Source organism: Vanellus vanellus, assembly GCF_965231255.1.
Source record: "Vanellus vanellus genome assembly, chromosome: 12".
Classification (NCBI taxonomy): domain Eukaryota; kingdom Metazoa; phylum Chordata; class Aves; order Charadriiformes; family Charadriidae; genus Vanellus; species Vanellus vanellus.
In genome coordinates this window covers 10,404,259-10,425,269 of record NC_138917.1, presented here as the reverse complement: position 1 = coordinate 10,425,269, position 21,011 = coordinate 10,404,259, and the positions used below count along the sequence as shown (strand labels likewise).

Here is a 21,011-nt window from a genome sequence, read left to right as displayed (position 1 = left end):
TTCTGTTGGTATTTGAATCCTCCTCCTCTCTTCCCTCACCCTCCTCCCCTTCCTCTCTCGTGCCTGCTTCCTGAAGGAGAAAAGAACATATCAACCCAAAGACAGCATTGCAACCTTTTCTTCGCTATCTCCCATGGGGCGCAAATTGAAATTGAATTAGACAGGGATATCAGGTCTGCTTGCTGTGATAACTGTAAAAGGATTTTATTTAAAAACACCCTGACATTTGTTCACCCAGTTTCAAATATTTAGCTTTCCTCCTTTCCATTCCTGGCGGGGGCGACTTTATTAATTGTCGCCTTTGATTCAGAGTTAAAGCTTGAAAGCACTGATAACAGCAGTGGTGACTATTTCTTCTAGCGACGTGGCCCACAGCAAAAGGATTTCATTTTCTTAAAGACGTTATGTGTATACTGAGAGTTTATTAAAAAGAAGGGGGGGAAGGAGGGGGGAAAAATCCGTTCTTACGTGCGTAATACCGGCTGTTTCTCACTGATACGAGCAGTATCTGATCTCACTCTTTTTTATATATTATTTATTTTCTCTGGGCTGTTGCCCTCTCTGGATTTTTCTTTTTCTTTTCTTTAAAAAAAAAAAAAAAATGGAAAAGGCAACTAGAATGAAAGAGCACTGTTGACAGGAGAAAATGGTAATTTTTTTATTTTCTCTGAAAATACTTCAAAGTTTTATATAAATATTAACCTTTTTTTTTTTTTCCCTTCTTCAATGTGGTGCTGCAGAGCACAGATAAATCCAAGTGGCTGTGGCATGGGCATTTAATTTCCTTAAGAAGTTTTCTCTGCTTCATGGAAAAATGTTGTCTGAGACCAGAAACGTAATTGGATGATTAAAGAGAGTCATCTACATCTGGTTATGGTTAATAAGGGCCAGTACAAGAAGACCATGGTGGCCCCACAGGATTGTCACAACGCAATGTATAAATTGGGTGATATTAGAGGCACGAGTCTCAGGTCAGCGATTGCGTCTTGCTGCCTGTTACCAAAAGATTGAGGTGAGGGAATGGAGCAACAACAAAAAAGGTGACTTATGGATTTGCCTTATAAATTGTGAGAGACCTAATTAGAAAAAGTCTCAGATACCAGTTTGCCCGCCTGCTCCTGACATGGCAGTTGTCAGGGAGCAGGCGTGTGCCAGATCTCCCCTTTATTAGACTCTGAGGTCTGCATATGGTGTTCTGCTGACCCCGCCACTCTCAGAAGGCACGCTTGGGGTAAATTAGCCAGCAGATGAGCCTACAAGGGACTGAGCATCTTTGCTGAGATGCTGAGCACTTGTAATCCCCTTTGACTTCAGAGGGAGTGCAGCGTTCCCAACACCAGTGGCTCATGAGGCTGCCCAGCTCTGTAAGGTGTGAGCTGGTGGTTTGGTTTGGGGTTGGTTGGTCTTTTTTTTTTTTTTTGAACGTGTATACTGTTTTTTTTTTTTAACGTCAGTCCTTTTTGAGTGCACGTCTGAGACCAGAGAAGAGCCTGTGCAAGGTGACGGTCCAAGGAGCGTGCAGCACTGTCTGCCACAGCTAATCCCATGGATGACACAGCCAGCTTTGGTTCTGTGTTTGCCAAACAGCCCTGGGGAGAGCCAGAAGCAGGGTTACCCCATTGGAGGGCTTAGTTCTGTTTCCTGCTCCACAGCTGTGTATCAGAAGATCCCCATCCTTGTCTCTATGCAGAAAGGGAACTTCTTATATACATCTGCTTTTTGTGAGGGATTTGTGAGCTCATCTCTATTTGTCACTGCCTACAAGGACAGGTTGAGCACAACCTCTTTGAGGCTGCCTGCTGCCACCAAGTCCGTGATCAAGGCTTAACCTCAAATGCCCGAAACCTTCTGCCAGATCTATTGATCTTGGTCAACTGATCCAACTGCTTTCCTGGGCAAGGGTTTCCATGGTCAGGCTTTCTCTTGTGCCTAGAGCTTTGCACTTTGATCTCTTCTTAAGGGTTGTGGAAGTATTCTTGTATGCAGCTTTAATATTATGTGTTCCTGCCAACACCTTTTGATGAATAAAAGCCATTAAAATTTGAAATTACTGTAATCAAGTAATGTGATATTGTAACATTAAACTTGTAATCAGTCCCCTGCATGTTGATTTCTCCAGTTTCTTTTCAAAAAAAAAAAACAACTTGTTAATTCTTCCTTTGTGTTCACTTTTTTCAGCCCAGTGTCTTAACAAAAGGCTTACTATCCCAGCAAAAATAGCATTTTCCTTTCAGTTTTTTTTTTCTACAGCCAGCATCTCACAAAAATTCATTTATCATGTAATCATTTGTTGTCATATTTAAATAATTAGTGTCAGCTTACAGACTGGGGGTCTGTTTGTGAGTAGAAAGAGGATTCGGAGATAAAAAGTCTTTGATAGTCCCAGCATCATAATGTTCACACTGACAATTGCAAGGCTGCTGCTAGACTTGGATTTCAGTCAGAAAGTGCTTGTGTACTTACAGATGTGGGCTTGTATCAGACGGCTTCTTGTCTCTGAGAAAGTGGTATGGCTGAAAAGGCTCTTTTCATGTCGCATCTTGTGCTGGTGCATCCTGGTGAAAAACAGTCTTGCTCTTGATTTGAACGTATCTACTTCAATTTAGTGTGTCACTGGCTAATTAAATATCCTACAGCAGATAACTGTAACATACCACAAGGAGGATGGGAGCAAAGATTCAGAAAGAATCGGTCAGAACAGACTTTTTGGATTTTTAAAATATAAATAATTAAGACCAGAGAGATAAGTACGGCTTCCAATTAAGGAAGTTACAGAAAAGCAAGCGGGGGGGGGGGGAAGCTTGCACATCTCTATTGGAGCCAAAACCAGATGTTTTTCTCCCTTATTAAAATATATACTAAAAATACCACAACTTTACAGTTCTTAAGTTGTTGGAAATGGTTTGCAGATGAAGTCATTGGGCTCTTTTTGTTGTTATCCATCTATGCTTGTGCTTTCTGGGAGCTCTTTTAGGGTATTCCGGACTACAGAGATGACCTGGAGAGGGAACAAATCAAGGACTTTTTTTTTTTTTCAGTGCTGATTTTTCAATGTACAACTGACTTGGAATTTGCTAAATGAAGTTGAACTCTGTGAAAACATGCTCCTGTAAAGTAGATGCATTGAGAGAAGTGAGAAGAGAGGAAAATTAAAAAATGCCCCATAATTCTCCACTACCAGGGAGCATTTGCATTTTGGTTCATCTTTATTATTTTAATAGGAAGTTTGCTAGTGACTGCAGCACCGTAAAGGGAGATATTCTCAAAAGATGCTGAGCAGAGAAGGAGGTTCAGGAAGCAATACTTCTGCTTTTGTGGAAGCCAACCTGGTTCATTTTGGTTTTTACTGAAGGTCTTTTTGCAAATGCGTTGCTGTTGATTTTTCAGGTCAGTCATCAGCTGGGCAACGTGATGGATCTTTTCACCACCAGCCTCTCCCTGGCGGGACTGCAGCCTCCCAGTGACCGACAGATTGACGGCATTGACCTTTTACCTGCCATCTTGCAGGGCAAGCTAATTGACAGGTTAGTTATGAGCCCAGAGCTCCGACTCTTGCCTCCAAAGTGAAGTGATACCAAACTTGGGATTCTTTTTTAAATCAAGTTTACAGAAATATTTTATAAACTGAATTGATGCATCTTTGCTCCTGCTCAGTGAGGTGGGGTAGCACCAGAGCTTTATGCTATGTGCTAATTCTCTGGTGGAGCAAGCGGAGGTGGGGTTTCCTGATGTGTGGCATGTTGCCATACCATGGAGTCTGGGGACAGGTGAAAATGTCAGGGGGTTAGCAGGGATCCCTGGAGCAACATATGGCAATAGGGGGGATAAAAGCCGGAGCACTGTAGCCTGGGTAGAGGAGAATACATTAATTATTACTGGAAAAACATCCAAGAGTATGCTGGGTCTTTATAGCCCCTGCTTGAGAAAGGTTGGGGGGTGAAGGCTGGGCAGCTGCGGATAATCTGGAAGCCCACGTCTTCCCAAGGTCTGTTTCTGTGGATGCTGTTGCGAGAATAGGTGTGGATTAAAGACCTGGGATCTCTACGGGCATGGAGGAGTGCTGCCAGCTGTTGGGTACCAGCACTAAGATTTGACAGCAAATACCCTTAGCTGTCTGGTTGGAAGGGTCAGAGGTCAAGAAAGGTCTTGTAGTTGTGATTTCGATGACGAATTTCGCAGACCAGGAAATCTGAATACAAACATATTCTTTATCTGTGAGGTAGGAAGGAAACATACGCATGGAAAACATATTTGATTTCTGTGTTGGATGTAAGTCTTTGTTCTGTAAAATTGCTTTTGTGCCTGTTAAGCAAAAGCATTGCATACAGTATTACCTGAGAGCTCAGCCAGTGGCTGACATGTGCTGTTGCATGTTCCTCAGACTCAGCTTATTCCATCTTTACTTTTGAAAGTTTGTAAAGCTTCTTTGTTATTTTAAAAGAGAATTTCATTGCAGCCACCAACCCCTTGGAACTGGTGCTGTTTGTGTTACAACAGCAGTCATTCAAGGCTTTTTCTTTTTTTTTTTTTTTTTTTTTCCTTAGTGTTCTTTTTTGTTCTTCTCTTCCTACCCCTCCACCCCCACCCCCGACCTGACCAGGTCACAGTTCCCACAGCCCCTCAAAACTTTCCAGGTGATGCAGTAGTTGTGTTCTTTTAAGCTTAAAAAGGAAAGGGTGAATAGGGGAAAAAGAAATCGGTACTAGCAGAATTTTGAGTACAAGCTGTAATCTTCTTTCAAAGATGGAAAATATATTAAAAAAAAAAAAAAAACCAACAAAAAAAAACAAAACCTGACCCCCACACCTTCAATCAAAGGGGCACGTAATAGCTTGTCAAATAGTGAATCTTATGACGAGGAAAAAGGAGACTGACATATTTTGTGGTATGTTTGGGCTTTTTATTTTGTTAATCGGACTGGTTTAGATCAGGTTCTGTGTTTTGGCAGGTCTCTCAAGCTGCCTTTATTTCACCAGGTGCGTTAAGGATGCAGGAGTAGGCACTGCTGGCAGCAAGTTTCCCCTTTGTTCACAGGCAGTTGCTGGTGACAAAGGAGAGAAGCTCATTGTTCGTGCAATGAACCTGCAGGGGAGGCTACAATTTTAAAATAGAAGAGATCTAAGGCCACTCCTGACGTTCAGATGCGGAGATTTTAATCTTATCTTGTATTTAGGGACTGTTTTTCAAGGTGGCATCATCAGAATTAGTAGGTTTTGCCAAGTGGCATCTCTGAATGAAAGACAAAGATGTACGTACCCTACCCATAGCGAAAAATAGCTTCACGATCTCGCCTTGTCAGCAGCCTGAAACAACTGGAGAGAAGAGCTGACTAAGTCTGATGTCCTTGTGTGATGAGCTGCACCAACAAATCAAACCTCTCTCCTGCAGATAGTCCATCTCTGTAAAATTTTGTACTGTTCCCTCAAAAAACAAGAGCACGTTATTGGGGAAACCGACAGGAACATTGCTGGGATGCCCAGCATGTACACAGGTGCAGACCAATACTCTGAGTAAAGTGTATTTCTCAAATGTATTTTTAATTAGGAAAACCTCTGGGGAAAAAGCAGTTTTCAGTGGTATGTTTAGATGATACAAAGGGAGTTTTTTGGGGAAAAAAAAGTCAACAGAAGTTAAAAATAAAGCATGTCTGGCTGCCAGGTTTTTCCATATGGAGTTTTTCTGAGATGGCATCCAGAACAGGCCAGCATCTGGTGTCTTCCCCAGCCACCCTGTCCGCGTGACACTGACGGCACATAGCTTGGTGGTGCCGTAACGAAGAGGCTAAGCATCACATAGCCTGTGAATCCCCATTTCTCTCTCGCGCACACACACACACCACTTCTGAGACATTTGGTGTTTAAATCGGCACGCTCTATAGGAAATAACAGGGTCTGATAGTTCAAGGATTAACAATCACTGGCAGCCAAGCTGTATAATGTTTCATTTTTGCGCCGTGTGAGCTCTCAACTTGATGAACACTTTAAAAAATGTTAATTGAAAACCTTGCAGTGGAGACTATTAGGAGGCAGCCTGTTTCTGACTGATAGCCGAATCGGAAGTCAGACTCCATTGAAGTGTTTGTCTCCCTTATCAGTGAGGCTGCTGCGGCGGTGGCTGCCCGGGCCTGGCGCGTTGGCATTTCTCATGCAGCTTTGCTCTCCTTCTCAGGCCCATATTCTATTATCGTGGCAACGAGATGATGGCGGTGAGGGTCGGGCTTTACAAGGCTCACTACTGGACCTGGAGCAATTCCTGGGAGGAGTACAGCAAGGTAACAGGACACCAACCTGCACCCTGGTATCATTCATCCCCCTGGGGAAAAATAATCCTTTAACGCAGAGTTTTAAATTTAGGAAAGTCACTGTGCACTTACAAGCCAGCCTTTTATTCACAGCCTTTTAAGAGCTACCACGTCTGCTGCAAAATCTAATGGGACTGGTGTCACAGCACCCCACTACTAGAAGTCGGAGACAAGCAGAGGAAAATGAGCAAAGTCTGAGTTGTTCTGAGGGGTGCTCCCTTTAATCAGTACTTAATGCCCTTTAATATTAAGCTTCTTTCCCTGCTGGATTCTGAGTTTTCATGTGTACCCTTACAAAGTTTGGATTCCGATGCCGAATTGTTCATGTATGTCACACTATCTAGTATAAAAAAACTGGTGCCCTGAAGTATTTAAATGGAGTAGGGGTGGGGGTGTTGTTTTGTTGTTGTTGTTTTTTTTTTCTTTAAAGGGAAAAGGAAAGCCGTAGGAACCACACAGTGGAAAGAACAGCAGTTGTTGAAAACAGTAGAGTACATGTGTTTAATCTATTATCAGCACTTGTGCGAGCTCATATCACTCTATAAGATGTTTTACATTTTATTTGCCAAATAGGCACAGCTTTTGTCATTTCCTGGCTGATCTTCTCACAATGGGATGTTAAGCACTATTATTTTTCTTCTTTTGTATCTTTCTTGCCTCAGACTTGGGTACTAAACTCTGGGGCATTTCTTGAATGGCAGGTTCACACATGTGCCTTGCTGATTATACCTTTAGACACGAACTAAATGCGTTATGGCACAGCTCTCAGCAATTTTGACAGCAGGCTGGTATTGGGGAGGGACTGTTGGTATGTTTTATTTTTTTTATGTCTTTTTTTTTTAACTTATGGTGGGTCCTCAAGGCAACACAGGTGCAGAAATAAGTGCTGGTGACATTTGTGGATGTAAAAGTGCAGGGTTTCTTTCACTGGGATGTCCTGGGGGTAAAAGGAAGCTCAGCTCCAAGGGAGTAATTTACATTCAGGGCTGTAAATATGTGTGTTTCTCTTTTAAAGACTGTAATGCTCCAGGAGTCAAAGCTTCTGTTTTACAGAGTAAGAAGGAAAGGAAAGTTGGCACCAGAAATGCATTGCGCGCTCTGTCTCAATCCTAATTCTACACAGCTAAAATGAGATAATGTGTTTGTCTAGGTAGTATGCAAGTAAAACCCATATATTACACGTGGCACAGTGTGGAGGATTTTCCCTGTGCGAGAGACGCGAGGAGCTTGTATGTGCGTGCGTATGGGTACACGTGTGGGCTCAGAGGCATGCATTTCCCATGTGCGTGGAAGATAATGTCACACATGAGTAATTGCTCACCATTGTAATATAAGCACACACGCACACTTACATACCTAGTTGGGAAATAAGCGTCAACATTGATCTAAACTTATTTGTACATGTCTGAGTATGTGTGTAGCCATGATAATGGGGACCAGTTACTCATTTCTGAGGCTCTCCTACTGTGAGCAATGGCAGTTGTGCAATTAAGGAATATTTATTTATTTCTAAGTCTTTGTTTAACTACTGTCTGATAAAAGTCAGCAATTATACTGTACATCAGAGAGATGATTAAAAATTCACTTGCTTTCCTGCAGCTTGTATCACATGTGGTTGATGTGGGTAAAATTGGAGCACATTAGTGGACAGACTAGCCATTAACAACATGCAGAGGAAGCTGAGGCTGAAATTTGTTCCAATTCTCCTCATGTCCTCGAGCCATTAATTACAAGCCTTGCAAGTTTAAAAATAGAAATAAATCAGAATGCAGAACAGTTCCACAGTTTTGAGTCCCGTTTTAGGAGTTTTGTAATCTCACCTTACAATACAGTTGCCTCTTTCAGTGACTGGTATTCTCAGCTGTATTGATATTGGACTACATTTTTGCTGCCAGAATCAAAAAGGCCAGCTGGTTTGCTAATTTCATTTGAAAATCGTATTTAAATACATGCACGTGTGTGGCATTAGGAATTCTGACTGTTGACAGGTTTGCTGTTCAATAAGTTTGATTTGCCATCCCAGTAGAACTTCAGCTAATGAGGCTTTGTCAATTGTATGATCTTTTGCGTGGGTCCTTACCTTATTGTGAATCCAATGTGATGATTTATTAAACTCTCAAATGTGAAACTCTTTCTGTCTGAAGGTCCAAACTCAGACCTGGAATAAACAGACATATCTGGTTGGCATGCTATCCGTTTGAAAGAGGTCTGAAGTTGGCTAAATGTGTCAAAACAGCTGTCTGCAAATTTTTACGAGGTCTGTTTTATGGGTAGTTGAGTATCTCATTATTGTGACAGATACATGGCATGTTTTAGCCAAACTTCTTTTCATTTTCAAAATCCCCTTGTTAATTGGCAGTGTGGGAAATCATTGATACAGAAAACTTGCACTGTTTTTAATCCACACTTTGAGCATTTTTGTTTGACTTTCAGATGAGATTATATACTGTTAAAGCAGCCAGAACCACATGTTTGTGTTGATGTTGGAAAATGTGAAATTGGTGCATATCCTGGGTCTGTTTAGGACTACCAGGTCTTTCAGGATTAACTAGAAAGAATGTGTGCAATTTTGGCCTCTAACCTGGAAAGCTATGCCTTTGAATGCGGTATGAGTTAGTTAAGTAATAAAGTATGTATATACAAATAAAAATGTACCAGAGAGAAGCAGCTTATAGAAAGCAAAGTCTAGGAAAGCATAACAGGGATATGAATGCTTCTCTCCATATGGGAGCTAGAATATTTACACTGGAAAGATCCCATGCAAGCGGTACACAGGTTTACAGTTGTCTTAGACTCCCGTGACATTAACATGCCATTACTGGTCTGCATCCTCTGCCTTATGGCCTGGGATTAAAATTTGTCGTCTTTCACAAAGATGAAGTGTGCTGTTCTGTTCTTCCTATTTTTTGGTTGTTTTTTTTTTTTTTTTCTTTTTAACCCCAAGCAATTTTTCTCTAGTCTGACTCCTCTCATGAACTATTGTAGTCTTTCTCGGTGCTGCAGAGGATACCTTGATGCTGTCTTTTCTGCTGCCTTAATTACTTAGGTAACTTGGATTCTTGAATGGTTAGTCTCTTGAAAGCATAAAGGGAAGGCTCACTCAACAGAAGCAAGTGACAGTAAGCGCTCTGCGGGACGTTTTTCTTGTAGATTGCATAGGATGCTTATTTGGGTCTGTTTACCTGGCTTCCATCTCTTTTTGTACAGGTCACTCATGTTTACATAGTTTGACGTATTTGACATTTAAGAGGTGATAAATGGGACAGAGGTAGATGAAAGGAAACTTTACTTCAAAAATATTTTTATATTTTAAAATAGTAAAAGATTTTAAAATAGTTTGGTAGAGAGAGAAAAATCTTCACCCTTCACAAGACCTGAGTCCCTATTGCTCTAGGACTGGTGGACATCAGTGCGTAAGCTCTCCCACCATCATTGACCACCTTTCTTCTTGTAGCAAAAATCAGCAATGATAAAAACAGCCTCATGTGTTGTGTGTTGGAGCAGAAGAACTCCTCTAAGGATAAACCTGGGGAGCTTCCTCTCCTGTATGGCATAAGGCACACAGGACTTTTACTGGAAGTCTCCTATAAAATGCTGCTCTTGTTGCTCTCATCCATCCCTTTAGCCTGTAAGTCATTCTTGTTCATTACCAAATTTGAACTGGATTGCAAAGTGCATGACAAATAATGCATGCAGACTTGGCATTTCTGTTTTATTGCTACTGGTGCCCAGAGCCGTGACTCTGGGTGCACAGCTTCCCATTCCTAAAATACAAACGCTCAGAGTCTGCATTGTTATGAGTTATTTTGTCCATAGGATTGAAGGAGAGGTACATTTAATCTTCCTTGTTTGGAAGGAGAGGTCTGAAAGGGGAAAAAATGGGTATTCTCTATGGATCTGCGTGAGTAGCCAGCAATTCTTTCAGGAATTGCCTAATTTAATGCTATGTAGAGGAGACAGGAGTATGAGCTAGCAGGAAAAAGGAAATTTCCTTCTCTCTGCCTGCCACAGAGACTGTCCAGCAAAGAATAGCTCTTGTGCCCTCCAAGAGCAGTAATGTAAGAACGGGGAAAAATAATTAAGAAAAAACGTGGAAAACACCCTTTGGTTCATTGGAGAGTGGCTGATAACATCAACCTTTCTGCTGTTCGCTTAGTATCTTGTTAGTAGTCTTCAGTGGTTTTTCATGAGAGCTCCCGTGCCTTTAAATGATTGGTGTAGGTGCCTGCCAGAAGACCCTATTGTTTTAATGTAAAATGCCAAAGGGGTTATTCCTGCCGCAGTCTGTCTGATTGCCCTTCTCCTCAACGTGAAGGGATCGATAAAGCCTTTTCTGCAAGGGGGCTGTGAAGTCAAGTAGAACCTCACAAATAATGACATTTGATTGTGGTCCTCTGAGCATATGAGCTAGCCATTGATCGCTTCTGCTTGAGAGCTGCTGGAGGCTCGCTGATCTGCCCATCTTCTGGGGTCTCTTCCAGACAGTTAACACATTAGAAGCAATTTTTGTTCAACAGGGTTGAAGCTTTGGCAGTCACACTTTTAGGTGTCTGGTCACTCAGAGCTCTGGTTTGGAAGGCTTTTGCTGGGAATTGCCAGGAGAGAGGGAATGGCCGCTCACCCATGCTGTGGCAAACAGCAAGTAACGACGTTCCTGGCTTTGATTAGCTGCTTTTCTTTTCTCCTTCCAATATTAATACAGTTTTACTGCTCTGGGTTTTGTGTGGCGGAATGAGGAGACATGACCAGGAGACAGACCCCAGATTTGCTGCGCCGCTATCAAAATCTGCAGCCACTTGTCAAGTCGGAGGGATCTGGGATAGCGCCAGGGTGACGAATTGCCAGAGGGCTTACGTTAACACAAGTGGTGATTCCATCACTTGGCGGAGAGCCCAAACTGGCAACCGGCTGTATTTGTCTCATGTCTATATTGACATAGCATCTGTGGTCCATTTGCTCTGGAAATTAAAGCATAAGCTGTGCAACCAATAGCCGCTAGATCTTAAGAACGGAAAAACAATCCAGGTTACACGATTGCTGGGGAGAAGGGCAGAAAGATGTGCTCACTAAAAGGTTTACCTGATGTGCAGGAAATGTTTTTATGTTGGGTTTGTTTTTTTATTTTTTGTTTGTTTGTTTTTTACAAAAAGGATTGCTGGAATTTCTCCTACAGCAAATAGGTCTGCGCCGTGGTGCAAAACACTGCCTGTGCAAGAGACTGGGTGCAGGAGCTGAGCTATTTCTGGTTGCCATCTGATGCTCTTTTATGGGCTCCCTCAGAAGGCGCAGAGCTAATGGGCTGTAGATAGGATCTTCTGGTTTGGCTTTCATGCTTTTATAATTGAGGAGAAAAGATCCAAGAATTTGGTTAAACACAGGGAGTGACCTTTCTATTTTGTTTGATCATTGTTACCTGTAAACATGTAAATTACCTTGGATAGTGCGCAGAGTAAAATATTATGCACGTGCTTTAACTGACTATTGATCCTCTGCATATTGTTATTAATGATCTGCTAAATAAATAGCTTAAGGAAATAACAGCAGATGAATTGGTAGTTGATTTGGATTTTGTTATCCTGGTGGGTAGGGCAGGCATAGCTACCTCTTTGCTCTTCTCCGTCATAACATAGCTTTATTTTGGGGTGAAATTGCCTTCCTTTTGGTAGTGCCGGAGAGCTGAAGCCAGTCCCTTGTCAGCGTAAATGGGGAGAGCTCCTCTGCTGCCCATGGAACGATGTGGCATTTGTTCCAGCTGAGAATTTGGCACATTTGCGTTTATTGTTAAAGCCTGCAGTGTTCTTGGGGTCCATGGGGCATGTAGTCGGATCAGGCTTTTACAAGGAAAAGAAATATTTTGTTTAGTGAAGAGCAAGAAATGATCCAAAATGGTGACGTGATTTAAAGTTAGCCCTCACCAATAGAAGTGCCCAGGAGGAGAGTACCTTTCCTCACCAGGCCTGTTGTCCTGCAGCCGCTTGGGGGAGCAGAGCTGGAGGGCAGCTCTTTCTCTCCCATCCAAGACATAGATAAGGAGTTTTTTGGCATGTCCCTCTGCCCCAGCTCCCAGCACCACATGACCAAATTCTCCGAGCAACCGGAGGCATTGTCCAGATGCTCCAGAGTGTGTATTGTCTCGTCTTTAAAGAATTCTCACATCTCAAGCAGATTTAATTTATACTGGTTTTGTTCCAGAAAAGAAAAGCAATTCAGACTTGGGGATCCCAGACTTTCAGCTTAGTGGTATAGCTGATGTTTCTCTTTCCATCCCAAGAACTGAAAATACTTTGATTTACAAGAAAGAAAATGACATACAGTTGTGGATGATAAGTTAAGGGACAGAAGACCGGGCTCCTCTAGTTGTATCTGGAGTGTATTGCTCCTGCTCTGATGCAGGAGAATGCCTTGATCAGGGATGTAAGGATAAAATTTTACCTCTTATTTTTTGCTCATTTGTTGATGAGCAGGTAGAAAATATTTATTGCTCTCTCTGTAGGTTGAATATTGGCAGTCACACAGTACATAAAAATAATAATAGTAAATTTTATTTGTGGAGCTAAAGTTGAAAGGCCTTAGAAATTTAAAGGGTGGTTTCAGCCACATTTAAAGAGAGTTACTTATCAATGTCGTAAAATGGTATGCTTGATTTTTTTTTTTTTTTTTTACTTATTTTATTTTTTCTACAATAGAGACAGATAACTTTTGGCTAGTGGCATCAGGCAAGTTGTCACGGCACTTTCTTTCCTGGGAGTCTTTGGGACAGAGGCTGGGCTGTGTTCTGGAGTCTCAGCTACAAGGATTTTATAAGAAACAAAAGATAAAATGTAAACAGAGCAATGTATAAACAAATACCCAAGAGACTAAAATCTTCTTTCAAACTAAAGCATTTGCAGCCGAAGAGCATTGTACCAATTAGCAGGCTCTTAATTAAATTGCTTGTTTGATTTGCATCCAAATTATAATTTGGATGTTATGTAGGCTTTGATACCTTTTCATTAACTGTTCCTTTTGAAAAAGTAAAAATAAAAATCTATTTCTCATTGTGTGTTTCAGAGGCCTGTGGCATCACAAGGTGGAAAGGTCAATCATTTTTGTATCCATTTAAAGTCCATTATTGGTAGGCCACTACAACCTATCAAGCAACTCTCTTATTTTTCCAGTCAGTGATTCAGGAATCTATACCTCTGTGCAGATAAATGGGATTTCATGGGCTTCTAAACTTCTTGCTTTATTGAAAAGCAGAATATTAACTGCTCCACTGACCAGCTGTCCATTAGAAACACTGGATATTTTTAGAAAATTGTTTGCCAATCAAATCCTACCCACATCCGTGGATAGCCTTTTCAGTTTGTTTGTTTTATAAGCAAATGCTACAGCTGCTTTCCCACCTCCATTGAAATATTCCCATTTACCTTCTCTCCATGTCTCTGTCCGTGTCTCAGGGCATTTTTAGGTATTGTAAGGAGCGCAGCGTGTTAGCTGGAATTGTAAAACCGAGCTTTAACAAGTCCATTTGGTGCTAGTCCTTGCTGGTCTATGGGGCCCCCTGCTTTATTTGCTGTTCGGTGAAATTAGCGCTTTGCATTTTTTGCTACTCCCAGGGACTAAATGGGTTCTGTTAGCCCTCGAGACTGCAGGCCAGGCTCTAGGTGATTAGGGAGCTCGACACCTGGCTAATAACCGGCTGGGCTTTGGGAGACGCAGCCTGGCAAGGTGTGCAAGGGCAGATGCAGAGAGCTTAACGCTCTGTGCTTGTGAGCAGGCGGCTAGCTCTGTCCCTTGGTGGCCAGCAAACACTAACCCATTGCTGCTAGCAAAGGGAGAGTGCCAGTACTTGTGCCCTTCATATCCACTGCCGCTACTGGGAAACCCCAACTTCTGACCCCGTAGACTTCAATGTTAGTGACAGGAATGTCTCCAGACTTAATACAGATCTTTCAGCCCCACTCTCATTCCCAGGTGAGTGCCTCAGGTGAGACGCTACGAATCAGATCATCAAATGCATTTCTTTAAAATTAACTAGATTTGCTTCGTTCTTTCGTTCTTCAGTGAAACAGATCCTTCAGGTCTGGTGTCAGGTGCTGGCAAGATGAGTTTTCAGGGAAACTAGCCAGGTGTCCATTGCCTCTCAGGGTGATGCCGCTTGGTTTGGCTGGGTGTTTCCTCTGGGACTGTTGCTTTTTGATCAGAACTGCCAAGTGATCCAGTCTTCTCTGTATTTTGAAGCTATAGAAACCAAGAGAGAAGATGCTTTCCAGGTGCAAAATTTTTATGATTAAATGGTTTCACCTCTTTTTCTTTTGTTTTGCCATTTCATTTTAATGAATATTTTATAGAGGTTACTTTTTTATAAGGCAAGAATGTTAAGGCCTGGTTCAGCTTAGTTAGTGCAATGTCAACATTGTCACCTTATTTTACCCCATCAGATCAAAATCCATTTTGCAGACTGAAGTGGACTCTCAGTTTAAAATAATTCTGAGGTTTGTGGGTATATTGGAACAAGGTGCTGAAGAAAGTGGCATCAGCTAAAATTTTTCTCCCTCAGGGCTTCCCCCTTGATGACTTCTCTCCTCTTCACTGCAGGGCATTGATTTCTGTCCTGGGCAGAATGTCTCTGGAGTGACAACACATACACAGGAGGAGCACACTACCCTGCCACTGCTTTTCCACCTGGGGAGGGACCCTGGAGAGAAGTACCCGTTAAGGTGAGCCAGTTAAGGAAGATGTGAAAACTCTCAGCACTGTCAGTGTATGCTTTATATAATTCATTCGCCTTGGTAGTTGTTTCTTGCAGTCTGCTTGAAGACTGTCCCAGAAAGACGTTACTGGTGAGAGTAGTAAAAAGCAAGGAACAAACCTTCATTTTCAAATGATCATGTTAAATGGGTGTGCATGTCCATTGTTCGGTCTGGTCGTTCTTGTTCTGTCCTACCACTCCAACAGAGGAGGCAAAACACACTTTTGGACAGGACAGGACTGAGTGCAGGGCAGCCGTGGAATAAAGCAGTGGTGTTGGTTAGCGTGTGCATGAGAGCTGTGATTCTGTGTATGTTTTGGGGCTAGGGAGGAAACATCTAGTGATCTTTGCATACTCTGTGGTGTTTTTCCTCTGTGCATTGGAATTTGTGGAAGGCAAACGTAGTAACCTTCCAATCTCCTAGCCCCTGCTAAGGGAGCTTCTCCAGAGGGTCTCTAGCAAGAGGACTTTCTGCCCAATCCTGTTCCATCCTTGGACTCTCCTGGCTCTCTGAATCCATTTTCCTAAAGCCTACTATTGTAATATTTATCTACAGCACACAACATGTCCTGAGAGATTTCTGTAAGGATTTATGTAGTCATCAGCCAGAACAGCCCACATATAAACCTGCCACCTCCAAAAAACCTCCCAAGGTGTCCCCAGCTCCCTCTCTCCTTCCTTCTACTGATTGAGTTTTACCCCGCGGCAAAACTGGCTGCAAAAGGGGGCATGCAGCCTTAACCCTCACCAGTGGCTCCGACTTGGAGAATGTGGAAATAAATAAAGAGAAAACTAGTGCTACTGTGACCGTCTGCGCAGAAATGGTTTTGTGCAGCAGCTTTAACAGAGAGATGTTTTCTGAGCTGACAGGACTGCAATTACTCAACTGTTTTAAATAATTGAGTGGATACACTCGCTCCATTACTTTCGAAAGAACTGAGCCTGTGCTGTCCAGTAAGTGTTTTCACTAGAGAGAGAAGGGGAGGAAAAATATTTTCACTTCTCTCCTACTTAACAGCCGAGCACCCTAGAGGTGCATTACGCAGTGTATAAAGCTCTTCAGAAGCCCAGCATGTTAGCTCTCGCTTTCTATTGCATTTCAGCACTAATGAATAAAGCAAATCTGCAGCTTCTGTATTTTAAATTCAGCTCAGTGAAACTACGCTACTGGGTTGAGATTCCAGATAAGACTAGTTCAGTCTAACAACTATTTTATCTTAGGAAATTGAGTGGATAGAAATGACCTCTTTTTCCAAAAATCAAACAGGTAGTATTAAGTGAACCGTAGTGTGCCTACTGTTTGTGTTTCCTCTGAATTTGAGGCAGAGGAGCTCTTCCCTAAGAGGTGTTTGCAGGACACCTGCTTCCCTGTTATTTAGATGTTCCTTACTACCACCATTGAAATAAATGTTGTTACATCTGCAATCATATCTCATATGGTTCCATTGATTTTGGACACTGACAAGCTGTTGCTTTGATTGAATTTTATGGCAAGATTATGACATGATTATGGAAAGCCGTGATGTTGTTTAATATGCAGACCCTAATAGAAAGCCTCTTTTCAGTAAATGAATCTTCCTTTCTGCAGCATGTTCTGTTGCTATTGTCTCCTCTCTGGTCACAATGGAAAACTCATGGGAAGTGGGTCTCCTATATCGAATGTGGTAATTAAATTATACTCATTTGTGGAGCTGTTACTGTTGTGTATTTTTATTTAGCTTAATTATCCCCCTTGGCAGACAGCCTGTTGGGAGTCCCGACACTAATGTTTCTCAGAAGGGAATCCAGCATTCTCCTCTAAGCGTGCATCTGTCTGTCCGTACATGCTGGGTGTGCTCATATCACTTGTCTTCCAGCCCGAGGTTTGTGTGTGTTCACAATCCATGTTGGCCACGCTCTGCTGTTTATCCTTCTGCAGCCCTGGGGGAACAGGGTGTATCATATAACTCTTTCACCAGCTTGGCTCCTCTGGTGTATCGTTATGTTGCCAAAGCATTTTGAAAAATTTGCGTTGCCCCCCCGATTTATTAATATCTTTCCCTCTTTTCTGTAATTTACTTTTACCACTTTGCTTTGTTAAATCTGTACTGGATTTTATTAGTTTTTCTGCTGCTGTGATGGAGCAGCATGGCACACTGATGCCCTGTTCTCTCTGCCTGCTTTTGCTCATTTTTTATTTCATTTATTCTGTATTTTAGTACAGCCTTTTCTTCTCCCTAAAATAATCTGTCATATCTCTTGATTCGCATTAGTTTGGAGTGGGGTCACGTGCAAAACCACCAGTAAGAGGTTTCATTGCTGCAAGTGAAGGCCAGGCATCACATGCACCTGCAGAGAGATTTACTGCTTATATATTTGGGCTCCTTCTAGAATCCTAGGGGATCTCAGAGCCAGCACATCCTAGAAGTCAGTCAGCTCAGTCAACTGCAGCGACACTCTTGACTTGCAGGGTGCTTATGCTCAGGCAGTCTCATCTGAAATGTCTTTGGATCATGACACTGTGCACACAAGGTACTGTGTGACACTGAGAGACTTTTTTCAGGGCTATGATTTCAGTTCATCTCATAACATGGGGATTAGCCTTTTCAGTCTTTGTTGGAGAACTAGCTGCTAAAGGGGTCAGTGAAGATGCAAGTCCTTCAAGATCTAGAGACAGCATATAAAGTTTTCAGTTCTCTGGGTTTTGTGGTGAAGCAGGACAAGTCCTTCCTCTTCCTGACACAGTTCACTGGATTTCCTGGAGCCTGCCTGCAAACAATATCAGCAAAAGCTTACCTCCCACAGGAGCACTTTTCATGCAGTGGAAAAACCGGTCAGGCAATTACAGGCAGGTCCTGTCATCATGTTGAGGACACGTCTGGCAGTTCTGAGCCATATGGCACCCTGCACGTTCCCCTTCATGTAAGGCTGTGCATGCATCCCTCCGCATGTCTGACTCAAGGAACAGACCCTCCCAACGGGGCTGCGACTGCTTCTTCCTGCTATTGCCCCTCTGGTTTTGGCTGGACTGTCTCCTGTACCGCAGCCTCTGCCAAGAGACACGGTTGTGTTTACCCCTTCGCCTTGAAAGGTAATTGCTGATGTTTCTCAGACTGGACTGGAACTTCAGCCTGCCAATCCAACAGCCTCACAGACTTTGCATTTTGTTAGCTGGGATTCATAGCAGTGCCAAATACATGTTATGAGTTCTCACACTGCCTGAGCTTGCCCAGGTGATGGCATATTTACATCACCACATCAACAGACAAGATAGAGCAAGATCCCTGTCCTGTAGTTGACCTTCAGGACTGACATGCTTAACGAATGTTAGCATCAGATACATTCACTACCAAGCTCTTATCCCCCTCTCTCCTGGAAAGAGGAGGACTCTTCTCAGAACTGCAGGACTCTGGGGTCCTAGCATTGAGAGAAGGTTGGCACTGTAGGACAAGCTTAATATTTATATGGCTGCAGAATGAGGTAGGGCATGAACATGCCTGCAGGTACTGATGAGGCAAAATTGGCGTCTGGAGAGGTGCTTGTAATATGAACACCTGCGATACCAGGGTATATATGGGCAATATATTTCAAAGAAGTGTGGTTACTGGTAAATAATCTTTCTTTTGGTTGCCAGAAATGATAATGTAACTGTATTTGAATAAGTAAGAGTTACCTCATTATCTGGTCCTTGTGTAGTGAGAAATGAACTGTTTGTATCTTTTGTAATCCAAGAGATTGACTAGGTCTGTGTAGGTTGCCGGATAGAAGAGGTATCTTTTTTTATAGCTCTCAACTTTGAAATATAAATTAAGGTTGTGTGTTAGGCAGCACACAAAGCAGAAGCACTTCTCTAAGTCTAAGCAGTATTTTTTTTTCTCCCTAGATGCAATACTAGGGGTTTATGCTTCGTATAAAGACACTCGAACAGTGGGTTGCCCTTGTTATCAAATTTATCAGAATGTAGAACTAAAAGATCTGATAGGTTTTTTTCTTTACTAAATTCTGTTATGTTTGGGGTATTGTGTGCCTGCTAAGTACCACATAGGGAACTTGTTTCTCCATTCAGGCCGTATGTGACAGATTCAGTAAAATTATCCGTTGGTAACATCTTCACAACCCATTGTCAGTTTTATTACCCCAGTCACAGATTACTGTTTATACACGCCTTCACTGAAATACTTCATTGCCAGTCAGGAAGAACACAAGTAATAATATATAGCAAAAGCTGGCACAGCTTAAAATACAGTTAACAAAATACCTAAAGCAGGCTGAAGGGAAAGACTGTTTTGAGTCAGACTCCAAAGCTGCAAAAAGAATTTATAACAGAAATCTCTGAAATTCTGTCAGTTTGAGCCAGAGGTGCAAAGCTTTAATAAGTAAGTACAGCGTGCTCGCGCCTTGTTGATACTCCAGGTTAGTAGCGACTTCTGCTTTGAGCGATTAGCCTCTGTTCAAAACTGAGTTTACTAAATTTTGAACGTCGAAATACCTGTGTTTTACTTAGGGCAATAGATTTTTACTATTATGGCTAAAATGGAAGTGATAAGGCTTGGTTGATGAACATAATGATTTCAGAACACATTAATTAACAAGAGAGCTCACAAGTGCCTATTTTGAGCAGATGGAAAATCCAGAAAATCATCAGAGGTAATTGCGCTGGTTATGAAGCCAGAAAAGAAGGGAAGAAGCTCCTGAAGGGAAGCTAAAGGGGAAAGGATCTGATAGAAAAGTTGCCAGTCTCACCTTACTCACCAGTGCAGAAGCCTCTCTGTGAGGAAAAGAGAGAAGGTGCAAAATGAGGAAAAAAAACCACGTGTATAACAAAGAGCCAGAATCTTGCCAGGGGAGATGCTGACTCCTCATCTTCTTGAAAAAGAAGGAAATCGTACCAGCTGCATTGCAGGGGCGAATTAGCTGCTGCTACAGGAGAGCTGGCATTGAGGAACTGTGGAAACTGTGGAGAGCTATAGATAAAGAGCCTCAGCGATGCTGGTAAGAAACATTGAGCCCCCATGCAGGGGCTGGACACAGAAAGGCTGTCAGAAGTATGCAAGCCAGGCGTGAGAGCCAGTACGGAGCCAGCTCTGGAGGGAAGAGGGATGAAGAAAAGTACATCTGTGGAGGACAGTCACTAACTAGCCTGGGGACTAAGAATGGATGGAAACTCGTCACAATCGATAGCTGGTCTTTGCCCAGACTGGGATCGGTGCTTTACATTGTGGCACACCATCTGATCAACTGCCCCTTAATCAGGGCAGACCCGCAGCCTGCAGGTGTTTTGATGAGTAACTGTCTAGACTAGAGACATGTTGCAGAAAAAGGAATATTGGAAGTAAAAAGCCATATGAACCAGTTTCGAAAATGCAATTAGAAATGGACATCTTCAGAGACAGGTCCAGGCAGTGCTATAGCCTCAGAGAGCAGCCTGAAGGATGTGTTGCTTAAATTACGATTCAGAAATACCACTGAAGCAACTAGTGGGAGGATCAGATGGATAGTCATTATTATTTGTCGCCTGTTCATGCAGAGACTGAGGCTTTACGTAGTCACTCTTCCTTTATCCCCTCTGCCATTTCAATGCTGTGGTCACTCGCAATGAAACCCAGCAGAAAGGCTGGATTCTGGAAGCCGGGGAGTTACAACTTCCATGAAAATAGGTCACCAGGTAGAAGATCAGCATGATCACATCTCCTTGCTCTAAGGAAGGCTGTGGACACCATTAGAGAATCTACACAGGTGAGAAGCATCGTCAGTACTCCCAAGTACTCATGTGGCTAACTGGCCACATGCCCTGCATTGGGGTATTTGCATCTGTTGGACCAGAGAGGTGAATTGGGGTGGCAGCAGCCCATCATTCTTCTATTTGATTCCTTTTTAGTTTTCCTTTGGCTGTGTGGATCTTTCCAGTAATTGCAAATTGCCGTGTTTCAGCAGCAGAGCCCCAAACCTGTTGTCTGCCTCATGTATTGCGCAGACTTTAAATTGCAATTAAACTTG

The 21,011-nt window shown here is 42.5% G+C and overlaps 1 protein-coding gene across 1 annotated transcript in view; it reads left to right on the top strand.

Moving 5' to 3' along the window:
* GALNS (galactosamine (N-acetyl)-6-sulfatase) overlaps positions 1-21,011 on the top strand; it is a gene marked incomplete at both ends in the record, with an annotated part of 45,862 nt that overhangs the window by 16,354 nt on the left and 8,497 nt on the right. Inside the window, 3 exons of the mRNA XM_082489247.1 lie at positions 3,388-3,524; positions 6,169-6,271; positions 14,882-15,003. Coding sequence (XP_082345373.1) covers positions 3,388-3,524; positions 6,169-6,271; positions 14,882-15,003 — 362 coding nt within the window. The remainder of the gene's footprint in view (positions 1-3,387; positions 3,525-6,168; positions 6,272-14,881; positions 15,004-21,011) is intronic.